The sequence below is a fragment of the Camelus dromedarius genome, chromosome 10 (assembly GCF_036321535.1).
Source record: "Camelus dromedarius isolate mCamDro1 chromosome 10, mCamDro1.pat, whole genome shotgun sequence".
Taxonomy (NCBI): Eukaryota; Metazoa; Chordata; class Mammalia; order Artiodactyla; family Camelidae; genus Camelus; species Camelus dromedarius.
This window is the reverse complement of record NC_087445.1, coordinates 18,544,601-18,559,439: the sequence shown is the minus strand read 5'-3', so window position 1 is coordinate 18,559,439 and position 14,839 is coordinate 18,544,601. Positions and strand designations below refer to the sequence as shown.

Here is a 14,839-nt window from a genome sequence, read left to right as displayed (position 1 = left end):
CTCATAAATGGGTGGGTGAACACTACATTTTGAAGTATACAAAGAAACAAAAAGATACAGCAGTTTGCTATAATCCTTAGAGGGAGTAGTTAGGGAGCTTTGTTTAAAGAGAAAAATGTAAAATATTCCACTTGAGAGGGAATTAAAACTGTAGGCAGTGTTGCATGTATATAGCATAACATAAAACGTAAGTATTGTTATTCCTTAACGTAAATGTTCAGAACACAGGGAGGAGTGATTAGGCAAAGAAGAGGTGGAGACAGAAGAGAGGGACAGAGATAAGCTGGGACTGTTGATGCACAGATGCCTGTTGGGGTCTAACCACTGAAGGGTTTTGTGGCCCTGTTTTTGGTTGTAAATGGGATTGTTGCTAATACTTGACTCACTGAAGGCTGAAACCAAGCCAGAGCTGGGATACGTGGCACCATTTTATTGGTCAATTTTACAAAAAGAGAAAAGCCTGTTTACACAGGCTGGAACAGTCATTTGACCTGTTCTTCAACCCAAACTGGAATTGCCTGGGGATTAACTTAGCCTTTCCTTTAAGACACATATGACAAGGCATTGGGAGGAGCACTGACTGCGTTTTCATTGCTCCTGAGCTCTTGAGGCCTCATCTCTGAGCAAAGTGGCTTTGGTGCCAGCTGGTGTCACTGTTGACTGTGACAGGGAGGAAGTAACAGTTTAACTTTGGTAGGTGGACATGCCAGCTGTGCAAACTGAACCAGTATATTTCTCCATGCTGTTCCCTACCCTCCCACCCCCAGAAGTAGACATGAAGTGATGTACCTTCCACTGTTGGTCTCCTTTGCCTCGCCCCCCCCTTCTCTCCCCTCTCTAGGAAAACGAGGACTCTTTCCTATATTACTCATGAGTTCAAGTTTAGAACACTATAATGGACATAGAAAGTGCTTTATTCTGAAAACTTTGGGTGAGAAATTGCTGAGTGACTTGGCAGTGGGTTAATTTTAGCATCTCTTTTGTGGATTCAAAAATATTTTACCAAAAGTTGCACACTGGAACTTTTATGAGACTTCAGAATTAATTATAGTGGGTAGTGGAACAAGCTAATCAAATCAGCAGAGAGACCGATGATTCTGCAATGTGAAGCAGGATGAAAGGCTACTTTCTTCAATGGGTCCAAAGCTTAAAAAAAAAAAAAGTTGGGGGTAGAGGGCAGGAATTACTCTCAGTTTAGAGACAGGACAGTCAAATGCAAGGACTGGACCTTGTTTGGAACCTGAAGCTAACTAACAAAGCAATAGTTTAAAAAGAAAAAAAAATTTTTTTGAGGACATCAGGGAAATTTGATATATGTGTTAGGTGATTCTGACAAATTAATGTCATCTTTATTAGATGTGATAATGACATTGCCATGGAACATAATCCACATATTTTGGTCCATTTGAAGTAGGAGTGAAGTGACACAAGTCTTGGATTTGCAACCACAGAGAAGCTAACAGAGGAAGCAAGTTTGACAAAAATGTAGGAAATTGTTGAATCCAGGTGATAGACATGTAACATGGTATAACACGGCTCACTATACAATCCTTTACATACAAGATGATGGAGAGTTTTCATATTGAATCCTTAAGTGTTTTTCCCGCTCTCCTGAGCCCACAGTGGAGCTGCATCTGTAGTCCAGTGGTTATCCTGCCATAGCCACCAGACCACAGACACTTTAATTCCTGTTAACAGTTGCCTTCAGCTTATCCAGAGCTATTCATTCTGGAGTGAGGACCAAGATGTCGCCCCAGATACAACTGACTCACCAACCCCCAGAGGGTAGAGAGATGGCTTTTTAAAAAATAACCTTTTTTATTTTATTTTGTAGGACCACCATAAGGCCTCAGTCCTTCTATGACGGAAGTCATTCCTGTGCCAGAGGAGTGTGCCATATTCCAATGGCTGAGCCATTCTGCCCGAAAACAAGAGAGGTTTGTAGTCTTTTAGAAGTTGCACCAAAATAACATGATGAGGGCTTGGGTGGCATCTAGAGTTAGATTAGTTGGCCAAGCATGTGGTCTCTCTTCCCCTCTCCAGTTTGCTCCTTATGCTAGGTTTTACGAAGCATTGTTTCCCTTTGCTAATAATGCCTCCAGTCATTTGTAAGCTGAATCACTCAAAATTTTGATTTTGCTGTCAGGATACCTTTTTAAAAATTTGGAATAGCATGTTAGTCCCGAGTGTACAATCTGGTACCAGGTTACTTGGGATCAGGTCCCTACCCTTCAGCTTAATTGTTGTAGTCTTTGGACCAGAATCTCTGGCTTCTGTTTCCTCATTTGTAAAATGGAGTAATGATAACATGTACCTCGTAGGTCTGTGAGGGATAAAAGAGTTATTTACTTACAAACTGCTATAAGTGATGCCTGTCAGTTATGAGACATCCAGGGACTAGTAACTGCTTTTTTATGAATTAAGTTATTATTAATAACCTATAAATTGTCTGATTGGTATCATTTGCCTTTGAGCCATTAGGTGTCCAGCTTCCTCTTCAGGATTATATTAGGATCTCAGAACAAAGAGGGCAGCCCTACAAAAGTGGTGGCATAAAGCGAGGAATCTCAGCTTTAGTTTTCAGAGAATAAAAATGACCACCACAATTCACAAGTCCATCCCTTGGTCCATGCATGGTCCTTTTCTTATAACCCCAGATCTGAAAGTCCAGTACAACCCAGTAGGTCAGAAGTACTATCAGAGGCAAACTGGCTAGAAAAATCTACTTTATAAAATAACTTAGTACAAATATCTAAACATGTTAATTGTTCAAGTAACTTTAACACCTGCATGTGGAAAATAGATTTTAGCTTTTACGTTCAGCCATGCATAATGGTGTAAAACTAGTTTTCTTACAGTTAACAACTAGGTCACCTTAACCTCACTCTGGTCTCAAAAATCTAGATCCAAAGCCAAGGGCTGAAGGGAGCTATTTCACATATATCACCGCATGTTGATGAGTCTCTGTGCACATTTTTTACTTGTTTAAGGGGGAAAAAAAAAGGCAGGTTAAGTTTTTAAATATGAGTTTAGATATATAGTTGACTATTGAACAACATTGGGAGTTGGGGCACTGACCCACCATGCAGTTGAAAATCTGAGTATAACTTTACAGTTGGCCTTCTGTATCTGCAGTTCTGCATCCAGGGATTCAGCCAACCACAGATCGTGTATACTGTAGTATGTGTTTACTGGAAAAAATCCATATGAGTGGACCACACAGCTCAAATTTGTGTTGTTCAAGGATCAACTGTATATGTTTCTGGGTAGTTACTAGCAGAATGCCAAGATAAGTTTATTTCTGGACAGAAAAAATCAGCATAGCCCCATTCTGTTTTTACTGTATGTCTTTAGAGAAGCAGCAGGCAAAAGACACTATAAAATTACTTCCTACCCAAAAAAAAGCTTTCACAAAAGTCCTCAGGTTTTGTGTAAAAGAGCAATGAGAACGAGTTTCTCAGGAGCATGGAAGCAGTCCTCTGCACATCTCTTTGAGATGTGAGTCAGGAGTGGCACTTCAGTTTAGCCTTAGAGGTTAAGAGCTCAGACTCAAGTCCACATTCACAATCCATGTTAGTCTCTTAAAACTGTTAAGAAGTGAGATTGAAGCATGTAAGCAAATGCCTGGTGTGCTCTTGTAGCTGTGAGCTATATGTGCAAGGGGCTGGGGTGGGATGGGATTATGTAAACAGGTAAGGATCTAGGAAGCACCCTTCTGTGGTCTTCCAGGTTCTCTTTGAGGGCCTGCAGGTACTAGGTATTTATAGTAAAAATCTTTAAGGAAATAATTAACTTGTTGAACATCAGGGAAAAAATAAAGCTGCACTTTTGTTTGTATGTTTTGAGTTTGGTTCTTTCTGTCCTAGGTCCTCATAGAAACTGCTAAGAAGCTAGGACTCCGGTGCCACTCAAAAGGGACAATGATCACAATCGAGGGACCTCGTTTTAGCTCCCGGGCGGAAAGCTTCATGTTCCGAACCTGGGGGGCGGATGTTATCAACATGACCACAGTTCCAGAGGTGGTTCTTGCTAAGGAGGCTGGGATGTGCTATGCAAGTATTGCCATGGCAACAGATTACGACTGCTGGAAGGAGCATGAGGAAGCGGTAGGTGGAATTCTTTTCTGAGCATGTGTGGCCTGGGTTTCCATGTGCCATGAGAGCCATTAAGAGAGTGTCTTAACTCTGTTTCTATTACATTAGTTCCAGAAAGTGCCTTTCTGCCGAGTTTTAAAGCCAGCTTTTTATACACAGTCACTGGGTATTACCAGATATTTTCTGTAGTTCACATTGGAAAATGAGGACAAAAGTCTTCATAGAAAAGAAAAAGACACTTTTATAGAGTACACTGTAAGCATGTAGGTGTGTTGGGAATCACTGGGGCTTGGCCCTTATTTTAAGGATAAACATGTCTTTTGGTTTAAAGTTCTTTATGCTGTGCTACTGTTTATTATGTAGGGAAGAACGTACTATTCCTGACCTCTTCCTGGTAAGAGGAGTCTATATTCCTATCTTTCTATTTAACCTACCATGGCTGGGTACTGTGCTTCATGTAAGAATACGACAGCAGACAGACAAGTCCATAAGAAGCCAGCCAGCATTCTGGGTTTTGGGGGGGCTTGGTAGAGGTGAAGCAAACCAACATGAGAAAGCTCAGGCTTATAAAGAAACAAGTGTGGTGAGATACAGAAGCACATATTCAGTTGGCCCATCCAGATACTTGTCCAGGAAGCCTTCCTGGTTTAAGTGAGATGGGAAGGATGGGCACACTTGAGGAGGGGGAGAGAGGGAGGCAGGGCCATGGAGACCAAGTAAGGATCTCGGATGGGAGGTCAATGAGGTTTCTTAGGTGGGAAAGACAACAAGGTCCAGCTGGTATCTGAGGACACTGGGCCACTGAGAAAAACAGAACATCTACAGAAGTAGGGCGTCTGTAGTGAGCCCCCAGTCACCCATCAGCCAGCTTCCCACAGTTACCAGTCATGGCCGACCTTGTGTCACCTATGTTGCCCCTCCCCCCTTCTTCTCTCCCCTACCCCCATATGTTGAAGTAAGTTCTTCTAAAAGGCCTCTCCTTTAAAATGAAATTTTAAAAACCACACCACCATTGTACGAAAAAATATTGATATTAATTCCGTAATATAATCAAACATCCAGACTTTTCACATTTTCTCTCATCTCATAATTTTTAACTGTTAAAATCAGGATCCCTTATATTCCACATACTGCATTTGAATATTATGCCTCTTAAATCTCTTTAATATTCCCTCCCTTCCTTTTCGTTCTTCACATTTTACTTGAAGAAACCAGATCATTTGTCTTGTCATTTATCTCATCTTAAAAATAAAAAGGGGAAAAAAATACAGTCAAGAAATTTTGAAGGAAGAAGTAAGTGCAAGGATGGCTGTTTTGAGCACAGTTAGGTGAGTTGACACATTCTCCAAGGGGACCTTACCACCATCTCAGAGCTGCTTGTTTCACTATCCAATCTCATGTCAAACAGGATAAGATATTCTAGCTGCTTATCCATCCAAGGGTATGGAGTTCAGGTCATGGATGAACACAGGTTCTTTATTTTTCATGAATGCCATATCCTGACTCCTCAGTGTAACGAACTGTTGTTAAACTACTAGGATGTTTGTTATGTAAGAGATTTGCAAATCCTGACACAGCATAATCTCTGACTTGGCAGCTTTGGTCACCTAAGGGACAGCTTAGCTTCATAGTGTTGAGAGACTGCTTCCAATTTATAGGCGACCCCAGCCTCTGCCACTCCCCGAGAGCAGACTGCTTCCTGCCTGTGGCTTTCTGCTCAGTCGAGTAACATTTGTGTCCTCTGCAGAGCTAACGGTGCTTTCCTTCAGTAGGCCACATGAGGTTTGGAAAGCAGTCAGTTGGAGCTACTTCAATTAAGAGCAGAAAAACTAAGCTCTGTGTAAATGGTAAGGCATGAAGGCAAATAATGTTAAATGCCACAAGGAAAGCACAAAGATGGCATGGTCTCAACCAGCTATGTGTGTCACTGTGCTTTAAACCAGATGTGCAGCCTGGCATGGTGGCAAAAAGGTTTTCGAGTTGCCTAAACTCTTTTAATTCCTACTGTTCTTTGTACTTGTATTACTGGGTGAGTTATTTAACCCATTTGCTCTTCTGCAGAGTGGAGGCAGAGGTGATACGTGGAGGTTGTTTAGTTACATTTTTTTTGACCTTGCAGAATTACTGGGAGAATTAAACCAAATGATAAATGTAGAGCACCTAGAAAAGTGCTGGTTCCTAAGAGGGTGATCATCAGATGGTGGATATGATGGAACTAGAGGTGGGGGGTTGCTGTGAGAAGGTTAGCAGGAAGGACATTTTGGGTGAAGTGCAACAGCAGAAACAAGAAAAAAGAGGTCAGAATCTATACAGAAATATTAGTCACAGGAAAAGTGTGAGGAAAAGAATAAAATATAAGGTAAATCTCTTAGATGCTTCATGGCCCTGCATTTGAAGATTCCTCTTAAAACATGTCTGTACAAGTACCTGGCAGGCACCCAGCTGGTCACTGCTTTGTGCTGTGATCCCCTCCTGCAGTCGTGAGACTCCCCTCTGCTACGGTACGCATCACTTTGTTCTAAACACATCCACTGTTTGTGGGTGGGGTCTCGACTTGATATTCCAGGAAACAGAAAGAAAGGTGTAATCATTGTGTCCCTGAATCTTCATTTCCTCTAAGCTTTATGAAGCATGACAAGTACTCTCCTCTGATCACATGTTTTACACTCAACTTTTTCCAGCTTCCTTATGAAGCAATTTCAGTCACACACAAAAGCAGACGACAGTATGAGCTTCCGTGATTCCAACATCCAGCTTCAACCATAAACATATCAACTTAAGGCCAATCATATTTCATCTATACTCTGATCCATAATTTTCTCCATAAACATTTTAGAAGACATCTAGCATAACCACATTATTGTTATCACATTCCAACAATTATTCCTTAATATATCCAGGCAAAGGTCAATTTTCTAGTTATCCCAAATATCATAGATGATTTTTTTCTTCCAAGTATTCTTAGAAGAAACCAGATATGTACTTATCTTCTAATTGGTTATTCGGTATAGCAACAGTTTTAAAACTGGAATCTGCTCTGTGGACATGGGGAGAAGTGCCACATCTTTCTAGAACATGCCAATACCTGGCACATCTGAGACAGTTTCTCAGACACCATATTGAAAACCAGCAGTGCTTTTCATAGATGTCATTAGGTTTCTCCAAGACCTTTTCCCTGATGAATGCAGAACTTGGGCTCAGGGGATTGAAACTGGAGTAAACTGACTTCAACAGATCAGGTAGGAACTCAAGGAAATGTTCTTAAAAAGCAGTGGAATTTTAAATTGCTGGTAACATCCTGTGCTGTTGTTTCTCTAGGTTTCAGTGGACCGGGTCTTAAAGACCCTGAAAGAAAATGCCAATAAAGCCAAAAGTTTACTTCTAAGTACTATACCTCAGATAGGATCCGTGGAGTGGTCAGAAACCCTCCATAACCTCAAGGTAAGTACCCTCAGCCGTCTGCAAGCAGACACTCCCACAGACCCTCAGCTGCCCTCTTCTCTTATTTGCCTTTTACCTTTGGTCTGTCTCCTCCCGTATTTTATACTAGCTTAGATATTTTCTACAAGTTTTCATGCCATTTACTACCATACTACCCATCTGTGAAACTGAATAGCCATATATTCTGGCTGGTAGTGTAAGGCCGTTGGAAGCTGAAGTGCGGAGAATTTCACCTGGTCTGTCAGGTTCTTGACATCGTCCTGCACTGCAGTGTCTCCCTAGGTCTTACTTCAGAAGATGATAGTGTTTGCTCTGCACATGGATTACATTGTGGACAAAGCTGTTTTCTCTTTGACAGATCTGTGCATAAAGCCAAAGCATGGGTGATGGTGCCAGGGAATGTCTTTTACGGTTAATGCTGCATCAAATTAAGACAGTAATTAAATGATAAACATGAGATGGGTTGCAGATTGGTAGCCTTTCTGCTCTGGTATTAACTCCCAGAATATAATTTAAACTGGCTGCTGAGCTTAGAAATGTGTAGTTTTTATCTAGACATTCTGTGACTCAAACTGATCAGATGTTACATTCACCTGATATCCAAAGAGAGTAGCCATCCTAAGGTCTCCTAGAACCCACCTCTACTCTTAGGTCTTATGACAAGTAGTTGAGAGAAGATTGGAAAAGCTGATAAAGCCCTCCCTACCTGAATTACCACCAAGGAGCCCTGGAATGAGAGCCACAATTTTAGTGTGATGAGGACACTGCGGCAGTAAATGACTGCTGACTGTTGGGCATTGAGGAGCCATGATTTCTAGGGTTTGCTGATTAATATGGTATAAATGGTCCAGCAGAGCCAATTTCAAGTTACCAGTGCTAAACTAGGAAGTGACACGCATAGCTTTTTGCAAGCTGGTATAAGCAGACTCAGAACACTGTAATAATTAGGTGCCTCTGAGTCTTGAGGACTGGCAAAGTCAGGAATATTGGAATTGGTAATCTATCCTCCCTACAAGACTTTTAAGTCCATAAGGAGCAGGAGACAAATACCTGTTGGTTTTAAGCTGTATACTCAGGAGATGAGTGTTCTTTAAGGAGTAAGTGACAGCCCCTTTCCCTCATGAAGTATTTCATCATAACTGAAATTCAAGCGCCCTTATAATGATGAAGAAACAGAAAATAAGTTCTAAGAATTGAAGAATGTCCGTTTAAACTAGAAATGGTTACATCTGGCTGAATATGGTGAGTGTAACGCAGCAGAGCAGCATGACTTTGGCTTGTCTAAATAAACACACTGTTGATTGGCAGGAAATGTGACTCACTCTTCTGCTGCTGAAGAGGCTAATGTTACCTGCAAGGTGCAATAGTGTGTTTCATATTGTTTAAGGTTTCTGACCCCATTTTGACCATAGTCTCTTAAACTTTAGAAGACAATTTCTCATGCAATAAATTCATTATTTCAGCTTCATTTTTAAGGAAAAATGTTTAAATAGTAGAAACTGGTGTTCTTGACTCCTATAAAGCTTCTTAAAGTGTATATAAAATTGTGTTTCTGTATGTATGCATTTTTAAAGAGGGTTCATCTGCATAGCTTTCCTTAGTCTCAAAGGGAAATGTGATCTAAAGAGAGAAAATGAAGAGCTGCTGCTCTAGACAAAATTGAGAATCATGGCCTCCATTCTGCAGCATTAAGGAACAGCACAGTAATAATCCCGTGTTCTGGGGTAGTATTTTCAATTCTCTCAGCACTGAAATGTGTATCATTAATTCACTCACTAATTCAATTCAGAGATACTTAGCACCCACTGTATGTCAAGCTGTGGTTTACACAGATACATAAGACCTGGGATAATGAAGAAGATACTATTCTACTTGGAGATACTAACATTAAAGTTTCAATGACTTTTTAGTGGGATAAGGAGAATGAGGGAGGTTGCATATAAACAATAGTCCAGACTGGGGGTTGGTGTGTATGTAACATGTGTCCTAGAGAATGTCAAGGGGGTGGAGATAAGTGAGGATCAGAACAGTCCTCTGAGACAGATATTCTGAACTCACTTTGCAGGAAAAGAAAATGAGAAGCTAACAGAAGTTAAGGAGTTATGCTCAGTCCCACATCTGCTTAGTGATTTTTAAATTTTGGTGGACATGAAAATTTTCTGGAGCGCTTACTGAATGTATATCCCAGGAGTCCTCACTCTATAAAATCAAACTCTGTGGACAAGCATTCCAGGTGACTATCACGCCCCCACAAAGCATGAACGTCTCTCCCTATACGTAGGTGCTTGGTTAATCATAATCTGTGCCTACTTTCTTCCTTTCAGAATATGGCCCAGTTTTCTGTTTTGTTACCAAGACATTAAAATAGCATGGCTGCCTAGAAGATGAGACCTTCTAATTCCAGTCATTTGGGGAATTCCTGCTTAACTTGAGAAAATATCGAAGAGATATGTAGCTTTCATGCCCTTGCCCATTAAGGACGAACAAGCGATAAGACAAGACACTGTCACATCAGAGATGTCCTCTAAAAGACTTGGACTGCTTCAAGTAACAGAAAGAAGGCAAATGACCAGTAAACATGTGGGAAGATTCTTACACTTTAGAAAAAAAGACAAGAAGACATGATTCACCATTCTCCCAATAAATTTGTAACAAAGGGTGGGCAGTAACATCCAGTTTCCTATGTTGCCAAGGAATACGAAGAAGAAATGGGACTCTTAGGCTATTTATTTTTGTGACTGTAAACTGGTACAATCTTTTTGGAGGGCAGTTGGGTAAAATGTACCAAAAGGCTTAAAAGTACTTCCTTTGTGCTGGGTACTCTACTCCTAGGAATTTATCTCTAAGAAATTATCAGAGATACAAATAATTATGTATAAAGAGGGATGTCTAACAGTATTAGCAAATATTCAAAACAATCTGAATATCCAGCAACTGGAGGTAAATTGTGGTTAGCTCTAATTAGATTTTGAAGATGCCAGCTGAAGATCATGTTTTCACACTTACTGTACTAAAGAAAAAGTTCCTGTACAATAAGAAATGAAAAAAGGATATGTATGCATTTTACATTACTAATTGTTTTAAAATTCTACATAAATATGTACAAAGACTAGAAAAATGTAATCTTTTGTCGTTGTATTTGGAGGGAGGGATGCTGTATACTTTCTTTCTTTAAATTTTCTGTGTCTTCACATTTTTCTACAATGAATATAATCAAATAGTAACGTTGTTATAAAAATATACTTAGATCCAGTTCTTGAAAACAGTTTCTTGGTAATGTAGCAAAAGTTATGACGGTAATATTAAGAAGAGTTTTCTTTGAGTTCCATCTTTATTTTGTTTAAAAGGTCATTAATGACTGTACAGTCAGAACCATACTTGGGTTTGCAACAACTTGGGGAAAGCTGGGTGTTTAATACAGAGTCTTAAATTATTTAAGGGACTACGTAGACACATTACAGTGTGTCAGATATTTTTTAACTTGATATTTGACTTTGTTTCTCCTCCTTTTTATGATTTTTGTTTTGTAATAAAGAAAATGAAAGCTTGCTTCTGTTTTTTATTGTCAATTTTATAGGAATGTGTTTTGTTTTCTATCATAGGAAGAGCATTTTCCCCTCAGAATTACTCCTCCTCACTATGGTCTGTTACTGGGTCCTTCAGTGATATATCTCTTGTCTGTTTAAAGAGTCTGTAGAGTGAATGTGTTTGTGTCTCAGAAATTGTCTTCACAATAATAAGCTGCTAATGGTGAACAACAAAATAAACCCGTTACCCTTCAGAATTAATACTGATCGGTTTGGGTTACATGTGAGTACAGTTCTTGGATTCTCTGATGAAGTGGTTTCAACTGTTTGCACATGAAAGATCCACAGAGGACCTAGTGAATCTGTGTAACATATATTATACCTTACGCTCCTTCATTCTTGGTAGATGTCTGAGGATGTCAAGGCCAAAATGGCATTTTCTTTGCAACCTCATGTTCAGACTTCCAAATGGTGTATACAGTATTCTGGTTACCTATCATTCATTCCTTAAACAAAGCAAATTAATATAATTTTTCTCATACCTCATTCTTGAGGACTGCTGACCATTTCTTCCTGGAACGCTTCACACTTCTATGATATTTCACTTCTTTTTTTCAGCTACAAAAATAAGTGACATTGTGATTAGTTTTGAGCACTTCGAAGTTTTCCCTGTGGATTATGGGCATGATGGCAAAGTTCTAGCTCAGTGACTCAGTCCCTTGGAAGAGTGCAGAGCTGCTGATTAGTACATCTGCAACTACTTAGAAACTATTGGCATTGTGAGCTGCTCATTTCTGTTTTGCATTGTTTTTCCTGATTTTGATGATGAGACAACCAGAATAGTTCATATGCAGAGTGTTAATCAAAAAAGAGTGGAGAAGGCTGGGACAGCAGAGTTACATTTGAGACCAGAAAATACTTAACAAACTAGCCTTGGTGCATCCTGGAGTTGTTTATAATAGGCCAAAGCTTAGGAATGGCTAAAACTCTCAGTGGTGGGAGGGAGTTTAAGGGGCACCAATTCAAATAAATAAGAACTTTATGCGCCAATATGGAATGATTGTGGTAAAACTGGAAATCAGAAACATATGTAAAATAAGGGTGTAGGTGTGTGGATAACATATTGGTGCTTAATGTTCATAGTTTTTCTGGAAAGAAGCTGAGTGATAACCTCGGCAGTACGAATTCAGAGACCTGCTGTCTTCTTCATACCTATCTGTACTGTTTGGACTTTTTACCAAAGCGTCTACTCTTAGTTTATACATTTTGAGGAATGGAAACTAGAGGAGACCATGCTTTCTAACAATTCATATAAAATAAAATCGTTTCTTTCTTAACCTGACATTGAATTCTGTTGGGTCGTGTCTGGAACACTGTGTCCAGTTCTGGGCACAATACTTTCAGGAGCACAATGACGATCTAAAAAAGCACCAATAGAAGGGTCTGGGGACTGGGAAGATCATGCCACATATGTAACAGTTAAAGGAACTATGTCTAACCATTTAAGAGAAAATCTTAAGTGAACATTTCAAGTATTTTAAGAGCTGTCGTTCAGATATGGACTAATTATCTGTCTCATTATTGGGTAAGCCTTCATAAAAGCCTTCATAAGTCTTTTTCACTTATTGTGAGATCCTCTGTTCCTTGTACTTAGCACAAGATCAATGAATATTTGTGTAAGTGAAGATCTGATCCTATCTTTCCTATATAAACCCTTCATCAGCTCTTCATCCATCTTCACTTTGAGCAGGTAACTTCAGTTCCTTCTTCACTGACAAAACTGAAGCATCTGCAGAGAACTTCCAAGGATACCCCCACTACCTTCCTCAGATTCTTTCCCCCTCTGTTGTCATTTATGACAGTGCACGTCAGCATCATCTGGAGGGCTTCGTAAAACAGATCGCATGGCCCCACTCTAGAGTTTCTTTTTTTTATTGGTCAGCCTGGGACACTGTAATCTGGGTTTCATGGCCATCTCAAAATTGTGCACACTTCTGTACTGGTGTCTCAGTCTCCCTTTCTCTGTCTTTGTATCTTCCAGCCTCTGTTGAGCTTGTCGACTGCTTCTCCTCTATTCAAAATAAACCTCAGTCGGTCAACCACAACCATCCTACTTTAACAGAAGGCAATGATCCTCACTCCACACCCCAAGCTCTCCTGTGGACAATTTCCTGGCTCAACTTTTTTTTCCCATAACTCTTTAACATTCCCAACATGCTCTAGTATTTGTTTCTGTTTGCTTGCTTGTTTATTGTATTTGTTTGCTGACCCCCCTGCCCTGCTCTCTCTAAATGTAAACTCTGTGAGAGCAGGAATCTTGTCATTCACTGGTGCATATCCCAAGTGGCCAGAACAGTGTCTGACACTCAGTAGGTTTTCAGTCAATACTATTTTGAATGTACAGCATCCCCCTCCTCATCACAAGCCCTGCATATTCTGGCTTACTCCAGCCTCTTCTCTCACTTCCCACACCTCATGGCAATCTAGATCAGAGCTATTCAACTGATATTTAATGGGAACCAATATGTAATTTTAAATCTTCTTCTAGGAGCCACATTTAACAATAAGAAACAATGAAATTAGTTGATCTAATATTTCCAAAATAGTATGTCAACAATACTGTCAGTATTAAAAAGTTATGAAACTTTACACATTCTTTTTCAAATACTAAACTTTTGGAATCTGGCATGTATTTTATACCAACAGGGCATCTCAATTGAAATGTTAAACTCTTATCAAAAATATTTGACCTATATTTACATTTCATAAAATTTACTTTGAAAAGTTAAATAGCAAAGTTGTTGCAAGTATACTGAAATTATAAATTAAAATTAAATAAAATTAAAATTCAGTTTCTCAGTCACATTGCTACATTTGAAGTGTTCAACAGATGCATGTGACTAAGGGTTACCATAGCGGACAGAGCAGTTCTTAGGCTCCAGCTCCAAGAAGGCTGGAATTGCTCTTGCCTCTGGCCCTTTGTAACTGTTAGCTCTCCACAGATATCCAGGTACAGGAAGCACAGAGGGTCCCAAACAAAATGAACCCAAACATACCTACACCAAGACATATTATAATTAAAATGGCAAAAATTACAGATAAAGAGAAGATTTTAAAGTCAGCAAGAGAAAAACAAAGAGTTACAAAGGACCCCACAATAAGGCAACAGCTGTATTCTCTAAAGAAAGGTTGCAGGCCAGAAGGGAGTGGCAAGATATATTCCAAGTCCTGAAAGAGAAAGACCTGTAACCTAGGATACTCTACCCAGTAAGATTAAAACTTAGAATAGAAGCAGAGATGAAGAATTTCTCAGACAAGCAAAAACTAAAAGAATATAGCAATACTAAAACTATTCTAAAAGAAACATTAAAAGTTCTTCTCTAAATAGAAAAGCAAGAATCTATAGAAAAAAGAAAAAAATCAATTGGAAATGCGATGATAACTGCAATGAACAGTAAGAGAATAAACATGAATATATAAAAGAGGACCTCAAAATCATAAAAGGTGGGGGAGGGGATCAAGAAAAATGCAGGTGTCTTCTTTCTGTTTTTAATGTGTTTAAGCCTATATGATTACCAGTATAAAATAAGTAGATATAGAAAGGGGTTAACATACTTGAAAAACAAAAACATACAATAACATATAACAGAGTCACAAACATGTAACAGTCACAAGAACCAAAAAGTAAAGAACTCAAGCATAATACAGAAGAAAATCATCAAACCACAAAAAGAAAAACAAAAAGAAAAAGGTACATAGAAGAAGTACAAAATCAAC

At 39.3% G+C, this 14,839-nt stretch overlaps 1 protein-coding gene and 1 long non-coding RNA gene across 2 annotated transcripts in view; one reads left to right on the top strand and one right to left on the bottom strand.

The window, feature by feature from the left end:
* Positions 1–11,084, top strand: part of MTAP (methylthioadenosine phosphorylase) — a 33,759-nt gene extending 22,675 nt beyond the window's left edge. The window contains exons 5-8 of the mRNA XM_031449621.2: positions 1,835–1,937; positions 3,867–4,106; positions 7,413–7,535; positions 9,860–11,084. Coding sequence (XP_031305481.1) covers positions 1,835–1,937; positions 3,867–4,106; positions 7,413–7,535; positions 9,860–9,898 — 505 coding nt within the window. The 3' untranslated portion in view covers positions 9,899–11,084. The remainder of the gene's footprint in view (positions 1–1,834; positions 1,938–3,866; positions 4,107–7,412; positions 7,536–9,859) is intronic.
* Positions 1–14,839, bottom strand: part of LOC116152598 (uncharacterized) — a 111,271-nt gene that overhangs the window by 48,159 nt on the left and 48,273 nt on the right. The window contains exon 2 of the long non-coding RNA XR_004136130.2: positions 11,605–11,680. This is a non-coding gene — a long non-coding RNA (uncharacterized LOC116152598). The remainder of the gene's footprint in view (positions 1–11,604; positions 11,681–14,839) is intronic.